At 49.0% G+C, this 16,662-nt stretch overlaps 1 protein-coding gene across 1 annotated transcript in view; it reads left to right on the top strand.

Annotated features, from left to right (window-relative positions):
• MYLK (myosin light chain kinase) overlaps positions 1 to 16,662 on the top strand; it is a 229,387-nt gene that overhangs the window by 163,669 nt on the left and 49,056 nt on the right. The window contains exon 19 of the mRNA XM_087818186.1: positions 3,030 to 3,116. Within this exon, the coding sequence (XP_087674312.1) occupies positions 3,030 to 3,116 (87 nt within the window). The remainder of the gene's footprint in view (positions 1 to 3,029; positions 3,117 to 16,662) is intronic.

Raw genomic sequence — 16,662 nt, 5'->3', positions numbered from 1 at the left:
GTAAAGGGTCAGGCTCAGAAAAGTCCAGGAATTTGCTCAAGGACTCAAGTCACCAAGCAGCACAGCCAGAAAGGAGCCGTTTCCTAACTGGACTCTTGGGTGTGCCCGCATGCTGCTTGTTCATGGCAGAGAGGGAGGTCGACTCCTCTGCCCTGCCCCCTCATGGGGCTTTTGGAAACTCGGACCCCTTCCTAAAGGCCTCCCTACACCCCTTTCCCCTTTCCCCCTACCTAGGGTTAGAGCTCAGGGAACTGATCTCTTGGGGGAGACAGAAGCAAAAATGTGCCCCTGGAGGGCTGAGTCCAGAGCTAGCCCGTGAGTGGAAGGGGTAAGGCATTGTCCATATAAGGACACATTTTCCTCTCTATATGGAGGCCCCCCACATCCCCCACTGCCATCTTCTTCCCACATGCTTCTTCGGGACACAACCAGACCAGCAAAGGACTCCAGCACTGGGGCCCAGGTCTAGAAATGGAGTTTAGTTTCATCACCAACTGATTAAAATAGACAGAAAATACAAGCTGCTCTTAAACTTTTATTACTATTATTTTTATCCCCTGGGCAGCTGAGTGAGCACAAAGCTGGCTTTGATTAAGCACGTGGTCCTTCCAGCCCACCCCTTGCTGCAGTTCTCACGGAGGTCTAGTGGCTCCTGGGGCAGGCACAGCCCACACAAGGCGGGGGTAGGGCTGCAGAGGAAAGAGGGGCTCCAAGCCAAGGTGGCCTGGTTTGAAAGGGAAAGTGAGCCCCTTTCCTGACGGCCAGATGGGAAGATAAGGTGCAGAGAGCTTCTAAAAACAAGGCTCAGAGCACATGACAGGGGAATGCACTCACATCAGTGTAAAGCCAGCACCCAAGAGCTGAGGACAGACATAGAGGCTGGAAAAAAGCAGAGGGGGAAGTCAGGGAGGGCTTCCTGAAGGTGGAGAGTTCTAAAGCAGATTTGGAAGGAGATGAGGCAATGTGGTAACAGGAGGGATGAATTAATAGGAAATGATCATTTTTTTGCTCTCCAGAGCACTGTTGCTTTCTCTCCTGTGAGCCTTGTAACACTGTGAGGTAGAGGAAAATCAGTGGCATTCCCTGTGTTCAGATGTGGAAATAGAGACCCAGGGCAGCTGGGTCCTCTGATTATTTGTCCATGATCCCAGGATGGCTGATAACGAAGCCCATACTAGAGCCCTCCTCTCTTGGTCACGCCTAACGATGTTTACAAGCAAAGCCCAGCACAGCCCCACCAGGAGAGAAGGAAGCTCAGGCCCTATCTCCCTTCTTTCAGGAACCCAGGAAATCTTGGCCTCTCACCCTTTGCTTGCTTATGCCTCGGTTTACCCATCAGTTTAAAGAAACAAAACAAAACAAAAAACCCTCACCCTTCTTTATCTCCCTCCTCTGATGCTCCGGAACTCGCCAGGAGAAAGTTGGCAAAGAGAATGCTGGCGCCGAGAACACAGAACTGTCTGCACGTGTGCTGCCCTCTCCTGCTTGTCCTTAAAAAGGGGGAAATAAACACATTGCCGGTGCACCTTTCTTCAGATTGTCCTTGGTGCATGTCAGAAGACCTGTGTGCCTCGTTGCCTCCGTGAGCCTGGACAGTGCCTGCCCCGGGCCTCCACCCCTGGGTTTCCCAGCTAACGGAGTGGCCAGGCATCAGCTTGGGAAGGAAGCCTGACCGGTGTGGGGGATTAATGGGCAGATCCACATCCTGGAGCAGGAAAGAGACCCAAATGCCATCTAGAAGGAGCAGTGCATCCAGATGGGAGCACCGAGAACCCACGCGCTAGGCCCCAGCTCTAGCCGCCCATGCCCACCCCTAAAGCCCTAAGAGAGAGATGTGTTGGCAGCCAGGACTGCCCCTCCAGGAGGCAGGGACAGCAAGATGCCCTTCCTCCCCAGCCAAGCCACAGGAATGTGGCTGCGGCCTCAGCTGGAAAGTCCCACCCCACACCCCACCCCCTTTCTCCCTCTGTTTCCTCTCTTCTGGAGCCGGAAAAGGACTTTGAGGGGAGGCCCCCTCCCAGCACCAGCCCTGAAGAGAGCTCCTGGGGAAAATGCTGCAGTGTAGTGATAGCTGGGGGGCCAGCTGCTGCTTATCTGCGCCCCTGGGTGGTTTCCCCTCAACTTCCTAAGTCCAGTCTCCTCAGGGCCCAGTGAGGGCCTTTTATGCCCAGCCCAGCCCAGCCCAGCCCAGCACGATGCTGCCTGTCTGCCTTGGCAAGCGAGGGTCCCCCTGCACTGCCAACACTGTGCATCCCGTGTGAGAGGGAGCATGGAGGAGGGGCCTGAGGGTTTGTGCATGCACCCATGCAGCATTTTAGCCACCAGGAAGGCTGCTGTCACAGGGTCCCACTGGGTCCTCTTTGGGGAGGCCTTACAGGAGCCCCCACAGTGGGCTCAGGCTCAGTCCAGAGCCAGTGAGGCATGCTGGCTGCCTGCTCAGAGATCTGTGACAGGTTTGGAAGTTTGATTGTCAGTGTCCATCTGTAGAAGGAAGTCCAAGAACTCAGAGGCTATAAGCCCCTCCAAACTGTGAGCCCAAGAGCAGGACCCTGTTCCTTCCCTCTTCTGTACAAGAGACCTCTCAACACAGAGCAGGCTTCTGGAAACCCAGAATGTTTACCCTGAGGGAGTCAAGACCCAGTGAAGGGAAAGGATGGGAGAGGTGAGCCAGGGGGTGCCGACTGTCCCCTGCCCTGCGTGATGTGACGCTTGCCAGCAGGTGCTGCTGTGGAGGGGAACGCGTTAGCCATCTCCCTGGTTAGCCTGTGCATCCATCTTGCCCGGGCTCTGCGCTCTCCACCTGATTTATAAGGCCCAGGGCAGCGCCACTCCTTCTTTGGTGCTCTTGTGGAAGAAGGTCCCAGGCCCAGGCTCCGCCGCTGCTCAGCAGCCGCTGAGGCCCTCAGAGTGGAACAGGGACGGGAGGGGACTGTCATTTTGGTTGGGGTGGGATTTTTTTGAGATGCCTCCCCTGCTCATTTCCTTGGGCAGCTGCTGACTCATGTTTGTTGTCACCTGTTTTGTTCCAGATGCTCCCGCCAGTGAGAATGCCAAGGCCCCTGAGATGAAAGCCCGGAGGCCCAAGAGCTCCCTTCCTCCTGCGCTGGGAACAGAGAGTAAGTACTTGTTCAGCTTTTCTAGGCATCCGCAGGACTGAGGGCCAGTGGAGACCCCTGCCTGCACCTGACTGCCCTGTGAACTGGAGCCGGAGCCGGTGGCCTTTTCTTAGGTCCTCCCATCCTTACCCAACCTCCCCACAGCCTGGGCGGAGGCGCATGGCCACGTCCACCCTCAGCCTCAGTCGGGGCCTTTCTGCCTCTCTGACTCCTGTGAGAGCGCCTCCTCACCCCTCCCAGTGTCTTTCCTGCTGGCGGGTACACCTTTCGAAACTGTGGCTCAGGCCTCATCACTCCTGGTTGGAGTGCCCGGCAGCCCCTGAGCCTGTGAGTGTCACACAGGTGGACCTCTCGCACCTTGCTGCCTGGCACACCTGCCACACAGGTATACACGCACATCCTGACACTGCCCTCAGCCTGCTTTCCGAGTGCTGCCCCCAACTCCGTTACTCCTATTTTATACTCAGCCGGACCGAGCTCCTCCGTGTGCACTGGGCATCCCTGCGTTCCTTCCTTCACACCTTGGTTCTGGCACCTCTCTCATGGGACAGGCTCCCATGGAAAAGCCACCTTGTCCCTGAGTTTGTCCTTGCTCCAGCTGGAAGTAACTCTGCCCTCCTGTGAGCTCCCGTAGCCCTCAGCACCTCCCTTCTGCCATTGTCTTCTTCCCAGGGTCATGGTGATGGGCCTGGTCTCATTCTCCCTCACCCACTGTGGGCTCCCTGAGGGCCACAGCGAGGCCTACTCAAGCTCCCCTTTCCGGATGGCTCTGCTGCGCCTTGCTCACAGGCCCTTATCAAAGCCTCCAAGGATCCCGCTGTAGCTGTGCTACACATGGCCAGGAGGGGAGGAGCTGCTTCTGGGACTGTATACGGCTTTCTCCCTCTCTTTGGGTCTTGGCTTCCCCCAGGGCCCACTTATCTGTCGGCAATGCCTTTACAGGCCCACAAAACTATTCTAACATCTTATAAAATTAGAAGAAAAAAAACTGTAGGTCAAAGAAAATGTTTTCATTCATAATATTAACATAATCATCTTTATACCAGTGCAGTTAGAAATAGAATTTGTATGTGTGTATATTTGTGTGTGTGTGTGTGTGTGTGTGTGTGTGTATATATATATATTTTTTTTTTCTTTAATGGAGGAAGGGGGTCAATGAAAGCGAAAGTGCCTAGAGTTCAAAGAAGTCATAATGCAGAGCCCTGGCTTCCCCTACTGACTAATTATTGGTCTGATTTTGTTAGAACTATGCTTTGAATCCTCCAGTCTTAACAGAGAGTGTGGAATTGCTTGAACAGCCCTAACACACACTTACTGTGTTTAAAAAACAAATGAGATAGGCTCTTAAATACCCATACTAATAGAGGAAAGTAATTGAGCTTGATGAATTCAAAGGCTGTTTCTCTCTTTCATTACTGTTCAGTGTTCTGTGACTTAGTTTTACTCTTCTTTTCAAAGGAACTCATTTCCCTTCCTAATGATGAGCTTGGGTTCCCGCGTATATACCAGCCAGGCCGTCGGGGATGCTCAGCCTTCAGTTTGGCAGGTCTGCCAAGTCAGAATTATAATTTCTCATGGATATTGAACTGCAATGGGGAGCCTCTGTTTATCAAGAGTAAACCTTTAATAAGTTGTTGGAAGTGCATAAACAACTCTAAGAAAAACCTAGTAAAAATGGGTTAATGATTTTTATCTCGCAAAAGGATTTTTATGCCCATGCTCTGTTAGTTACAGGGAATGTGAGCAGAAGATGCCAGATCTTAGAAGAGCACTAAGTACTTGTGAAACAGGAGTCTCCTGGGGGCGCAGCGGGAGTGCATGGAGCTTAAGCTGGGATGTCAGCAGCCTCCTGTCCTCAGCTCTGGTCCATTCATCCCAGTGAGGTCCTGAGGGAGGTGAGGGGGGGTCAGAGGGGATCTGGGAAAGAGGAAAACAAGCTGGAGAGTAAGCAGACCGGTCCTGGGCTCTTTGCCCCGAGAAGAGAGGGCTGTGGAAAACTCCCACCAAGTTGTCATCTTGCGGTTCTGGGGCAGGGGCTCTCCACTCTGGCTGCATAGTAGATTCACCTGGGGAACTTTCAGAAACACTAATGCTAGGGCTGCACCCCAGGCGAATTAAATCAGAATCTCTGGGGATGGGACCCAAGCCTTAGCATTTGTTTAAGCTCCCTGCCATTCCAGTGTTCGGCAGGTCAGGCTGGAAACCAGCTGTTCCAGGGAAAGCCTGGGGCCCCTGCACTGCTGGTCTTGAGAAGCAGAAGGGGTCTCCTCTACCCCTTCCATTAAGTGTGAACACCTCCGGGCGACTCATGCCCGGGTCCTCAGAGTATCTCAGTCACCTGCCCCAGCTTCCACACTATAGGGAAGGAGCAAGGTGTTTGGCTCTGCAGTGTGGATGCTGGAAGACTCGTTCTTACCCCTCTAGAGGGAGCAGGAATGCTCAGTGGGCAGTGCTGCTTAGTGGGAGGGGCAGGACTGGCAGAAAGTGCTTCATCTCTCTCGAAAATGAACACGTTCACTGCTGGATTAATTCCACAGACACTGCTTGTCTGCTGAAGGGGAATTTCACTCTGTGTTGAGAACCTTCGTGTTAGAATTACAGACACACATGTGTCTCCATGTGCAGAGTGGCCACTTGGAATTCCTCTGCTGGCCCATCTACCCCCGCCCCCATCCCCCAACCTGTTACTCCCTGGAGGCACCTGAGGAGGCAGCTGCCCAGTGATAAGAAATGAAGAGGATGTCTTTTAGGCCTGCACTGCAGTTCTTTTCTCACTTTGGGATAATTTGTATTATTTATTAATTGCATAAGTTAAGTATACATGCATTCTTGTTTAAACATTTTAAACAGTATCGAAATATACCAAGTACAATGTGAAAGGCCTCTTTCACCTACCCCCAATTCCACTCACCTCAAATAGATTCACAATTACTTTATTCTGTGCATTTGCATTTACATATGCAACTTTATCACACAATCTGTATACCTCTGCAGCTTGCTTGCTTTCTCTTAACATTGCCATCTCCAGTCCCAGATATCTCTGATTCCATGAGAAAGCCCAGAGACCCGTGTCCCTGATTGGCCTGGCTGTGTGTGTGTGTGTGTTCATTTTTGTTAAGGGCTGAGAAGTACCTAATCTAACCAGGAAATCCATCTTTCCTGCCTGCGACTGAGGGAAGGTTGAGTGGTTTTCTTGTCAAACAGATTGTGGCCAGATCCCTCTCTGCAGGCCTCCCCTCCGCAGCGCCCATGTTCAGTCCCATAAGTGAGCTGTCAGGTGTGAGAGTGGACAGCACTTGTCCGCAGCGGGGCCTGAGAGCCCCGGGAGCCCTGCCGTGGCTGAGCCAGTCTCCCCAACCCCAGAGGAGGGTGAGAGGAGTGTGAGTTAACCTGCCAGACACCCACTCACAGGCACAGGAATGAGGTGGGGTGGAGTGGGAAGATTTGGGGGTAAGGGAGACTCTGGGCCAGGCTATGGAGGAGGAGAATTGGTTTGGTTGAAGAGGAATGATAACATTGTTGGAGGGAGAAACTGCACAGATGCCAGAATGAATATTGTGAGGACACCTGACTCAGAGGATCATCTGCAGGTCATACGAAACAAGCACGTACTGAGCAGACATCTTCTTTGGTGCTCAATCTATGTCACTTCAGGCAAGTCTCACCCTACTGAGCTGTGCCCATTTTACAGGTGAGCAAAACTAAGCCTTTAAAAATTTAGAAAATTTAGAAAACTAAATTTTCCTGCCCAGGGTCTCATAGCTAGTAAGATGTAGAACTGTGAGGCCAACCCTGCTCTACGTTCCTGCCACAGCAAACACCCTGTGCCTTAGCGTAGCCTCAGAGCCACACTTTGTGCCGTCCTCACAGGCCTGGGCAGCACTTCTGTCTGCCCACTTTGGGGGCAGAGGTCTGACTGTCATTGGAGCTGGGGGGAGGGGGGGCAGCTGGCAGGCTTCCCTGGATCTTGAGATCTGTCAGGGTGTTTGCTGCAGGTTTCTCAATGAGAATTTTTAAAGTAACTTTATTTGATATAATTTCAAATTTGCAGAAAATTTGCAAGAATAGTACAAGAAACTTTTGAATACACTTTACCTAGATTCACTAATTATTTACATTTTGTTTCATTGCTTTATTGTTCCATGTGTATATATTCATATACATACTTGCCATTCATCATATATTCATACAGATATATATTTACAGTATATCTTAGAGCTCATATACATATATACTATGTATATGTTCATACAGATATTCACCATTCATCTTATAGATATATATTCCATATATGAATGAATTAGAGACATCATGCCCTTGACCTCTAAATACTCATTGTGTATCTAGGAACAGAACCACAATGCATTTATTAAAATCAGGAAACTTAACATGGAACCAATACTGCTATCTAATCCACATCTATACTCGATTTTTGTCGATTGTCCCAATATCTTTTTGGCTGGTTTTCCCCTTCTTGATGGGTATTTAAATGGCATCACTCCTGGAACATAATGGGCTCCTCCAGCCCAGAGCAAGCTGTCTCCTACCTTTGGAGAATGAATAGGAGAGAAGTGTGCACGGAGAGAAGCATCCAAGACTCCTCCCCTGAGCTGAGAGGGTGTGGAGCGGCAGCAAGCTCAGGAACAGGGTGTGGCCAGATAGCCACTGGGCTAGAGAGCAGGGGACAAAAGTCTTGGTTTTATCACTAATTAAACACTTGGCCTTGGTGAAAGTCCTTTGTACCTCTGGACCTTGGCTTCCTTGCCTGCCAAATGCGGACTTTCTCTGACTGATCCCAGGTTTTTGCAGCTCTGACATCAGGCCACTCATTGGAATGCTTTTTCTGAAGTGACACAGTTCAGGTGAGGTCAGCTAACTCCCTTGGTACCATCTGATGTGTGAGGCTCAGAGCCACAGCCAACATGGGGTTTGTTGCACAGCAGCAGGGACATCCCGACAGGAAGGAGGCCGTAAGCATAAGGCCCAGGCTTGAGGTGTTCTAGCCAGAAGGAATCTGAATGGACTTTGTGGGAAGAAGACATCAGTGGGGCTTAAGAAATGGTTTTAGAAAATACAGATGAGGCCGTGCCAGCGCAGTAACAGACTCGGGGTTTTTCCTATCAGTCTGCAGAGCTGATGGTCTTTTGGAAAAGAGATAGATGGGCGTCCACAGGGCACTTTTATAACTTGAGGACACGCACCAGGGCCTGTCCACCTCTGAATCTTCTGTGCCCGGCCTGAGCAGGAACATAATAAGTGTTTGAGTTTCCAAATTGATTCATGAATTTCCAGGCTTTAAGGGCCTCTGCCTCCACCATGTTTCTGGGATTTGGGGAGACACAGGTGGAGCACCCCTTTGTATTCCATGCCTGGCCTTGGTCTGAGCTGCACCTCTGCCATTGGTCACTTTGGCTTCAGTCACCACGATGGACCATCCAGATATGAAGCTTGTCGATATCTCTGCTTTGGCCTCCCATGTGTGTCTTTCTTTGAAACCAAAAGTCATGCCAACTTGAAAGCATCTTGGGATATCAAAAACAGTGTCCGGTTTTCCTGAAAGGTTACCCCAGAATCAAATCTTTCTTTTAAATGTTCTCTCCAGGTCATTCATAGGGAATATTAAATCCTGATAGGATTCAAGAACTAAAAGGAGATGCTGGAGAGGCTGAGACTTGGCATCAAGACTCACCTGGCAGTGAAAGATGTGGGACGTGGAGAGAAGCTGGGGTATTTCCATGAATGTCTTTGAAAGCTGGTACCAACTCCCACTTACTCCCAACCAAAGTATCGGTCTGTGAGGAGCAATGGTGCCTACCACCGTCCTCTACTCTGCCATGCATGTGACCCACCTGGGGCTGCAGCCACAGCTCCTTCTTGGCTCTCCCACTGCCTCCTACAAGCCAGTTAAATGTCAGGAAGGGTCCTGCCCTGGAGGATGCCAGCAGGCCACCCTGGCACTGCTCTCTCAGTTACGCCTGGCTGCCTCTTTCACAACCTTCCTGGCGTTCTGTGTCCTGGGGGCTTGAGGATGGGTGTCTGTGGTAACAAGAGGAGCAGTGTTCTTCTGGAATCTTCTTATGTGGCAGCCTTTGCTATGGGGGGATGCATCCAGGAAATTTGCCCAGAGATGTTAATTCTGGGAAAACAACCAGTATTTCTGCACAAATCTGTAAGGAACTGGAAGGGGCTTGGTGTGTGCAGGGGAGAGGTGGTGGCTGTCAAGTTGCCCGGAGCCTGGGCCTGCCCCAGTGCAGGGCAATGGGACTCAGCCTTCCATCCCCAGGTCCTCACTGCCACCCTCCTGCTCTGACACAGCCTGTAGGGTGGGCACTCCCTGCACCCTTCATCCAGTCTGAGACCCCTTTGGGAGCCTTTGGCAGAAAGTTAATGCTGATTTTGGGAATTGTGAAGATTTTGATGTCTATTTTTAGTTAACTACCTAAAAAGGGCAATGTCCCCAGAGAGGCAGAGATCCAGGGACCTTCTCGTACCCAAGGCTATTCAGGCCACCTCCCTAATTCTCCTTTGCTTTTCATTATCTCAGAACCTTTGACCCTGTGAGACCCGCCTTCAAGCTCTGTAAATATCTCTCCCAAATGCTTGCTCTTGTCTTTCTGCCCTTGAGTCCCTGGAGAGATGTACTCAGCTGCCTTCAGACTGAGCAGTCTGGAATCTTCTTGGCTTGTTGACCTCCTCCCTGCCAGGACAGAAGGTTCATGAGGCTAGGACTAGTTTCGGACTTGGGCAGGCTGGGGCAGAAGCAAAAGATAGATTATGCAGACACCTGCAGGCTGGCCTCCTCCAGCCCTGCCCAGTTTTCCCTGGAGGCATCCACATTCAAAGCTTTGATCCATGATGTTTTCACTGGACTGCTTCACTCCTTCCAGCCCCCTTCTCCTGTCTAACGTGGAAGGTTCAGCACCTGGAAGGTTCCATCTGGTTGGTAAGCCAGGAGGCTTCTCCTTTTCATGGAACGTTGCACAAGGACTCAAGCTCCAGGACCTATGTCTCAGCATCAGAGCCCAGGAGTGTTCTTGGGAATTCCTAGGTTAACAGAAATCCTCAGGGGTTCCACTCATGCCTTTAACAGCTATTTTTCAAGTATGTGCCAGGTTCTGCGCTAGGCACTGGTGATACAGAAGGTGAGCAAGGTAGGTCTTGTTCCTGTCCCCAGGGAGCTTGCCGTCATATATGCATGTTGAGGCAGGTTTCTGCAATTGCATTGCCTTGTGATGGGTGCTGAGATAGAACCACCTTGGAAGGGCATGGGACCCAGCCTGGTGGTCGTGATCCATGAGCTGAGACTTGCCTGTGGAATGTGTAGCAGTCAGCAAAGAGCTGATGGCAAAAGCCTGGTATTGCAGAAACTGAACGGCATTCAGTGTAGAGAGCAGTGCCCCCCAGAAAGTGGTGCAGGGACCAGCAGCACTGGCATCCCAGGAAGACCAGGAATCTGTGCTTTTAGCAGTTTCCCAGGTGATCATAATGTGCACTAGATTTTTTTTTTTTTTAAACCCACATCTTTATTGATTTCAGTGAGAAGAAAGGAGGGGGAGAGAGAGAGATAGAAACATCAATGATGAGAGAGTCATTGATCGGCTGCCTAGCCCACAACCCAGGCATGTGCCCTGACCGGGAATCGAACCCTGATCTCCTGGATCCTAGGTCGATGCTCAGCCGCTGAGCCACGCCCAGCAGGGCGCGCACTAGATTTTGAGAACCACTGATACTGAGCGTCAAGGGCATGGGTGAGGGTGTTCCCCAAAAGGGAACGCAAGAAGGCAGGCTGGAAATTAAAGATCTCCAAGCGCCTTGTAAGATGAGTTGGACTTGATCCCGAGTGGCAGTGAGCAATTACTGGAGAGGTTTGAACAGTGGAATGACATCAGACCTGCATCTGAGAAAGAAAACTTTGGCCACAGAGTGATGGATATGTTAGGTTGGGGCCTAGGAGGTGGTATACTTAGGACTGGAATGGTGATAGTGGGGATGTGGAAGGTGGCAGACCGAGGAGGTATTTAGTTGATGGAATTGAAGATGTTAGTGACTGGATATGGGTGGGAAGGGGGCCTTGGGAGAAAGGGGAACAAGCAGCAGTGTGGGGAGAAGATCCTGGTTTGGGTTGGGAATGTATTTCTACTCAGCCACATGTGCTTTTATGAATCCAGCAAGCCATCTGACTTTTATGCAAACCCACCTCCTTTTTCATGAAATGGAAACAGTGTGAGGTGCCCTGCTTAAGTTTGGTTGGGTAAAAACCAAATGAGAGAAAGGACCATGGGTTAGAAACAAGGCAGAATCCAGCTCTCTACGGGAAACCCGGTTTAGAATCAAGCGACCCTACTTTCCAATCCATAAATTAGGTTCTAAGCCCGGAGTACAATTAATGGATTGCAGCAGATGGTCATATAATATATATATATAGAATAGGATACAGAACATCGTTAACATTTAAAATTGGTTTTACTGGTAAGAACCAAACCAGTTTCAAATGCTAACCAATTCAAACATCAGAAGCTCCAAATTTAAAGAACAAACATAAAACTTCGGCCTTCAATTCCATTTGACTGTAACACAGAAAGATGATATTAGTTCAGACTCTACCTCTGGCACATAGGTTTACTCAGGGCTGCCAGGAATAGTTGGTATAGGGCAGGGCTTGGGCATCATCTGATTTCACACTGTGCTGTTGCACCTCCTTGTCAACTCCTGGTCCACCACTCCAGGGGCTGTCAGCTTCCCTCCTGGCCCCAAGACCCACACACAGCTGCATTCATTCGTCCTAACAAAGCACCACAGACTGGGTGGCTTAAACAGCAGAAATGTATCGTCTCATGGTTCTGGGGCTAGAAGTCCAAGATCAGTGTGTCAGCAGGTTTGGTCTCTCCTGAGGCCTACCTATCTCCTTGACTTGCAGATGGCTCCCTTCTTGCCATGTCCTCACATGACCTTCCTATTGTGTCCAAATTTCTTAAGACCCACCCTAATAGCCTCATTTTAACTTAATTACCTCTTTTTTCTTTTCTTTTTTCCCAATCCTCATCTGAGGATACTTTTTCCCATTGCTTTTCAGAGAGAGAGTGGAAGGGGGGGAGAGAGAGAAACATCGATGTGAGAGAGACACATCAATAGGTTGCCTCCCACATGCGGGCACGGGGATTGAGCCTGCAACCCAGGTACATGCCCTTGGCCTGAACCTGGGACCCTTCAGTCCACAGGCTGACACTCTAACCACTGAGCAAAACTGGCTAGGGCTTAATTACCTCTTTAAAGGCCCTATCTTACAGTCATATCCCGAGGTACGGGTGTTAGGGCTCAACGTATGAATTTGGAGGGACACAACTAAGCCCACAACAGTCCTCCACAAAGTTCCTCTGACCAGATGGCTTTCCTTCTCCACAGGAGGTCAGATCCTTGCTATGGTCACAGCCTTTCTTCTTCCCTCGAGGGCCTCTCTCTTCCAGTTGTGCCCTCTCCCTTCCCAGCAGCCCCGGATGAAGAGGGACAGGGGCTTCCTGGCTCAGCCAGTCATGGCTGTTTCATGTTCCATCCAGTACCCACTCCCCAGGGATTTGCCTTTCTCATGTTCTTCCTGTCTAGCACCTTTGAGCTCTCCCTTTCCTAGCCTCACACTCTTCTCTCACCCTGGAAGAAACCTTAGCTGCACCTTCCTCTTCTGTCACCCCATTTCTCTCTGTCCCTTCACCTCCAGAATTCTTGATGGATTAGTTGACTCCCTACCTGTTTCCTTGAGAATATCCTCTGGAGTGACGTCTGACACCCCTGTCCCACTGCACCTGCCCTCTCCAGCACCACCCATCACTCGGTACTGGTCAAACCTGAAGCCCACTTCCCAGTGCCTGTTGTCTTACCCCCTTGGTCACAGTGACTGTCTTCCTTCTGCCTCGCAAAGTCCTCCCACAGACTCTCTCCTTCATTCCAGTGCTTCACTGTGGGCATCGCCTGGGATCAGACCTTGGCCCCTTCTCATCTTTTACTGCATTCTTTTCTCCAAAGAACTGACCCACCCCAAGAGTTTCCATTACAGATTGCATTTTTGATCCTGAAATCTTTCACTTCCAGTCTCCACCAACCTCTCTCTGATCTCTGAATTCTGATATGGGGTTTTTGCCTACATACAGATTAAATTCTTTCATCTACCACTCTCTCTTGGACCAAGCCAAACTCATCTTTTACTCCCAAATTCCAAAATCTATCAATATCATTTCCCCCATTTATCCAAGCGAGAATTCTCTAAGGAATCTTTGTACCTCTCTTTTATTTAGCCCTAATTTTTTTTAAACTTTCCCTGTGTCTCTTACTCATATTTTCTTTTCTGCCGCCTTTACCAAAGCTGGGCCTAGATGACCAGTTGCTTCCAAGAGTATGGCAATAGCCTCCTAATTGGGTATCCTTGTTCCCCAGGGATTGTAGATGTCCAGATGTCCTCTGGCCCAGGCAGACTGCTGTTTGTGTGGACTCCCTGACCACTCAGGGCAAAGACCCGACTCCCAGACTTGGCACCCCAGACCAGCACTGTCCAATGGGACTTCTGTGATAGCGCCAGTGTTCTGTGTCTGCACAGTATGGTAGCCACTAACCACATGTGGCTATAGAGCACTTGGAATGTGACTAGTGACTGAGGAGCTGAACTTTTAATTTTCTTGGATTTAAATTGTCATACTGTTCTCACACCACTGCTCTCTAATCCCAGCCCTGTGCTCTAGCCACCCTCCCCAGACATCACCCTGACTCTCAGCTCTGAGCCACTCCCTGCCCCTGAGCTATGGGACAGCTCTTCTCCCTTCTCTATTTCAGATCTTCTCTAGTCCTCGGGCCCTCCCCATGTCCCGCCTCTGAGCCCTTCCTAACCATCTCCTTATCCCACGGTGTATGTTCTTTCTCCCTCATGTGAGCAACCATGTCATGTTGGCTGGATAAATTCATTTTTTAAATGTTCTATTCAACCTCTATTTTGAAATAATTTCAGGCTTATAGGAAAGTTGCAAAAATAATACAAATCTTATATACCCTTTACTCAGATTCTTCAAATATCAACATTTTATCATGTTTTCTTTATCATATTTCGTCTCTCCCTCTCTTTTTCCATCTCTGTTTCCCCCACACCCACACATTATCAGCAGTTTGAAACTAAGTGGCACGTATGTTATCCTCTGCACCTAAATTCTTCAGTGTATATTTCCTAAAAACACAGTTTCTTATGAAAGCACATTTGGGAGGTCAAAACACAAAATTAACATTGATGCAATACTATCATCTAATTTATTGGACTTAGTTAAATTTTTCCAGTTGTCCTATAAATGTCCTTTATAGCAAAAGAACAAGACCACGTTTTTTGACATTTAAGCTCTTGAGGACAAGCCCTGATGTCTACGTTTGGTTGGTTTTCTCCTCAGCACCCAAGCTAGTAGTCTGTACTAATTGGCATGTTCCCGGCACATAGTAGGTCCTCAGTAAGATTTTTTTTTTAAATCCTCACCGAGGATATTTTTTTCCATTGCTTTTCAGAGAGAGTGGAGGGGGGTGTGGGGAGAGAGTGAGAGAGAGGGAAACATTGATTGGTTGCCTCCCCCACCCACCCTGACTGGGGCCGGGGATTGAGCCTGCAACCGAGGTACATGCCCTTGGCTGGAATCAAACCCAGGACCCTTCAGTCCACAGGCCGACATTCTAACCGCTGAGCCGAACTGGCCAGGGCCCTCAGTAAGTTTTTATGAGTTGGACGGATAGATCAATAATGGTGACAAACCAGGGTCAACTTGACTGAAGCAGGCCTCTCCCTGGGCTCAGCCACGTAACTGGTAGTTATCAGCTCTGTGCTCCCAACATGCTTCTGTAGGGATCAACTGCTTATACAATCTTCTTGGGGCTCTCGGTAACAGTTCTCCCATTTTCCTGATGCACTTGACAATCCACAGTTAGCTGACCTACCTGTGGCCAGGACAGCTAAGCCAGGACATAGCACTGCCTCTCTGTAACCTGCAGAGGCAAAGCGTTGTGGGTGAATAATGCTAACATAACCCCGCTGGTTCATTCAGTAGTCATCGAGTGCCTACTGCGTGTCAGGCACATTGGGTATACAGCTTATACTTTAGGGGGAGGCAAAGGGCAAACAAATAAGTAAATACATAGTTATATAGTGGTAAGTGCCCTGGAGAAAATAAAGTGGGGAAAGCAGTGCTGGGGTGAAGGATTGATATTTGATATAAAGTGCTGAGGGAGGAACTCATTGGGTAAGTGACTTTTCCCCATTTTTTGTGTTAAGGTATAATTTACATGTGGTAAAATTCACTCATTCTAGTGCATAGTGCTGTGAACCTTACATATAATCAGGTAACTACCACCACAATAAAATATGGTTCCATCACCTCCAAACATGTCCCGGTGCCTCACACTGGCCGGGTGGCTCAGTTAGTTGGAGCATCATTCCATACACCAAAAGGTTGCAGGTCGATTCCCAGTCAAGGTAAACACCTAGGTTGTGGGTTCAATCCCTGGTTGGGGTATGTACAGGAGGCAACCGATTCATGTTTCTCTCTCATATCAATGGTTCTCTCCCTTCCTCTCTCTCTAAAAATCAATTAAAAAAAAATATCCTCGGGTGAGGTTAAAAAAACACATACACAAAAACATGTCCCTGTAATGGCCAACCCCTCCCCCACCCACCTCTGGCAAGCACTAATCTATTCTCTGTCCCTTTAGCTTTGCCTTTTCTAAAATGTCATGGAAATAGAATTATACAGTTTGTAGCCTTTGATTCTGGCTTCTCTTAGCAGAAGAGATGAATTGCCAATGAGATTCATCCATGCCGTGTATCTGTAGTATGTTTCTTTTTATTGATGAGTAGTATTTCATTGTATAAAGGTACCATTCTCCAGTTGTATTTGGATATCTTCTAGCTTTGGGTAATATAAATAAAGCCACTACAAAATATTCACACTCAGGTATTTGTTTGCATGTAGATTTTCATTTCACTTGGATAGATTACATGGCCTTTAGGCAAAGCCCTGAAAGAAATATGAAAACAAGCCATGAAGACAGCTGAGGCTATTTTTGCATATTTACCGTATTATTATTTAGCCCAACGGATAGGTTTGTGCTGCAAAACGGGTCTGTTTGGGTCATTTTTTTATGTGAATTGTTTGGCGGTAAGCATGGAGGAGATCATTGGTTAGCTCGTTCATTTGTTCAGTCATTCATTGATCCATTCAACAAAGATTAAAAAAATGAAAGCCACCAGTCCACAGTCCACAGTCTGAGACCCTTGGATCCACACCAAAGGCTAATTTTAGTTGGTTTATCTGACATAATTTCCTTTTCTGAGTTTCCTGAAAGCTGGGGTGAGAGAATAGTTAGTGAGCCTGGGTTGTTGTCATTGAAATGGACAATGGAGGTGTAAGCATTTTTCAGTTTCCTCTCAATGGAGACTCTAGGGACCCTCTCCAGAGGCCGCCCTGAGAACTGATATTTATTCTATCATAAGGTTTTCAGGGTGAGCCTACAAGATCCCCAGAAAGACGTACAG

This window comes from Miniopterus natalensis, chromosome 6, assembly GCF_054644295.1.
Source record: "Miniopterus natalensis isolate mMinNat1 chromosome 6, mMinNat1.hap1, whole genome shotgun sequence".
NCBI classification, from domain to species: Eukaryota; Metazoa; Chordata; class Mammalia; order Chiroptera; family Miniopteridae; genus Miniopterus; species Miniopterus natalensis.
This window is presented reverse-complemented; position numbering and strand designations above follow the sequence as displayed.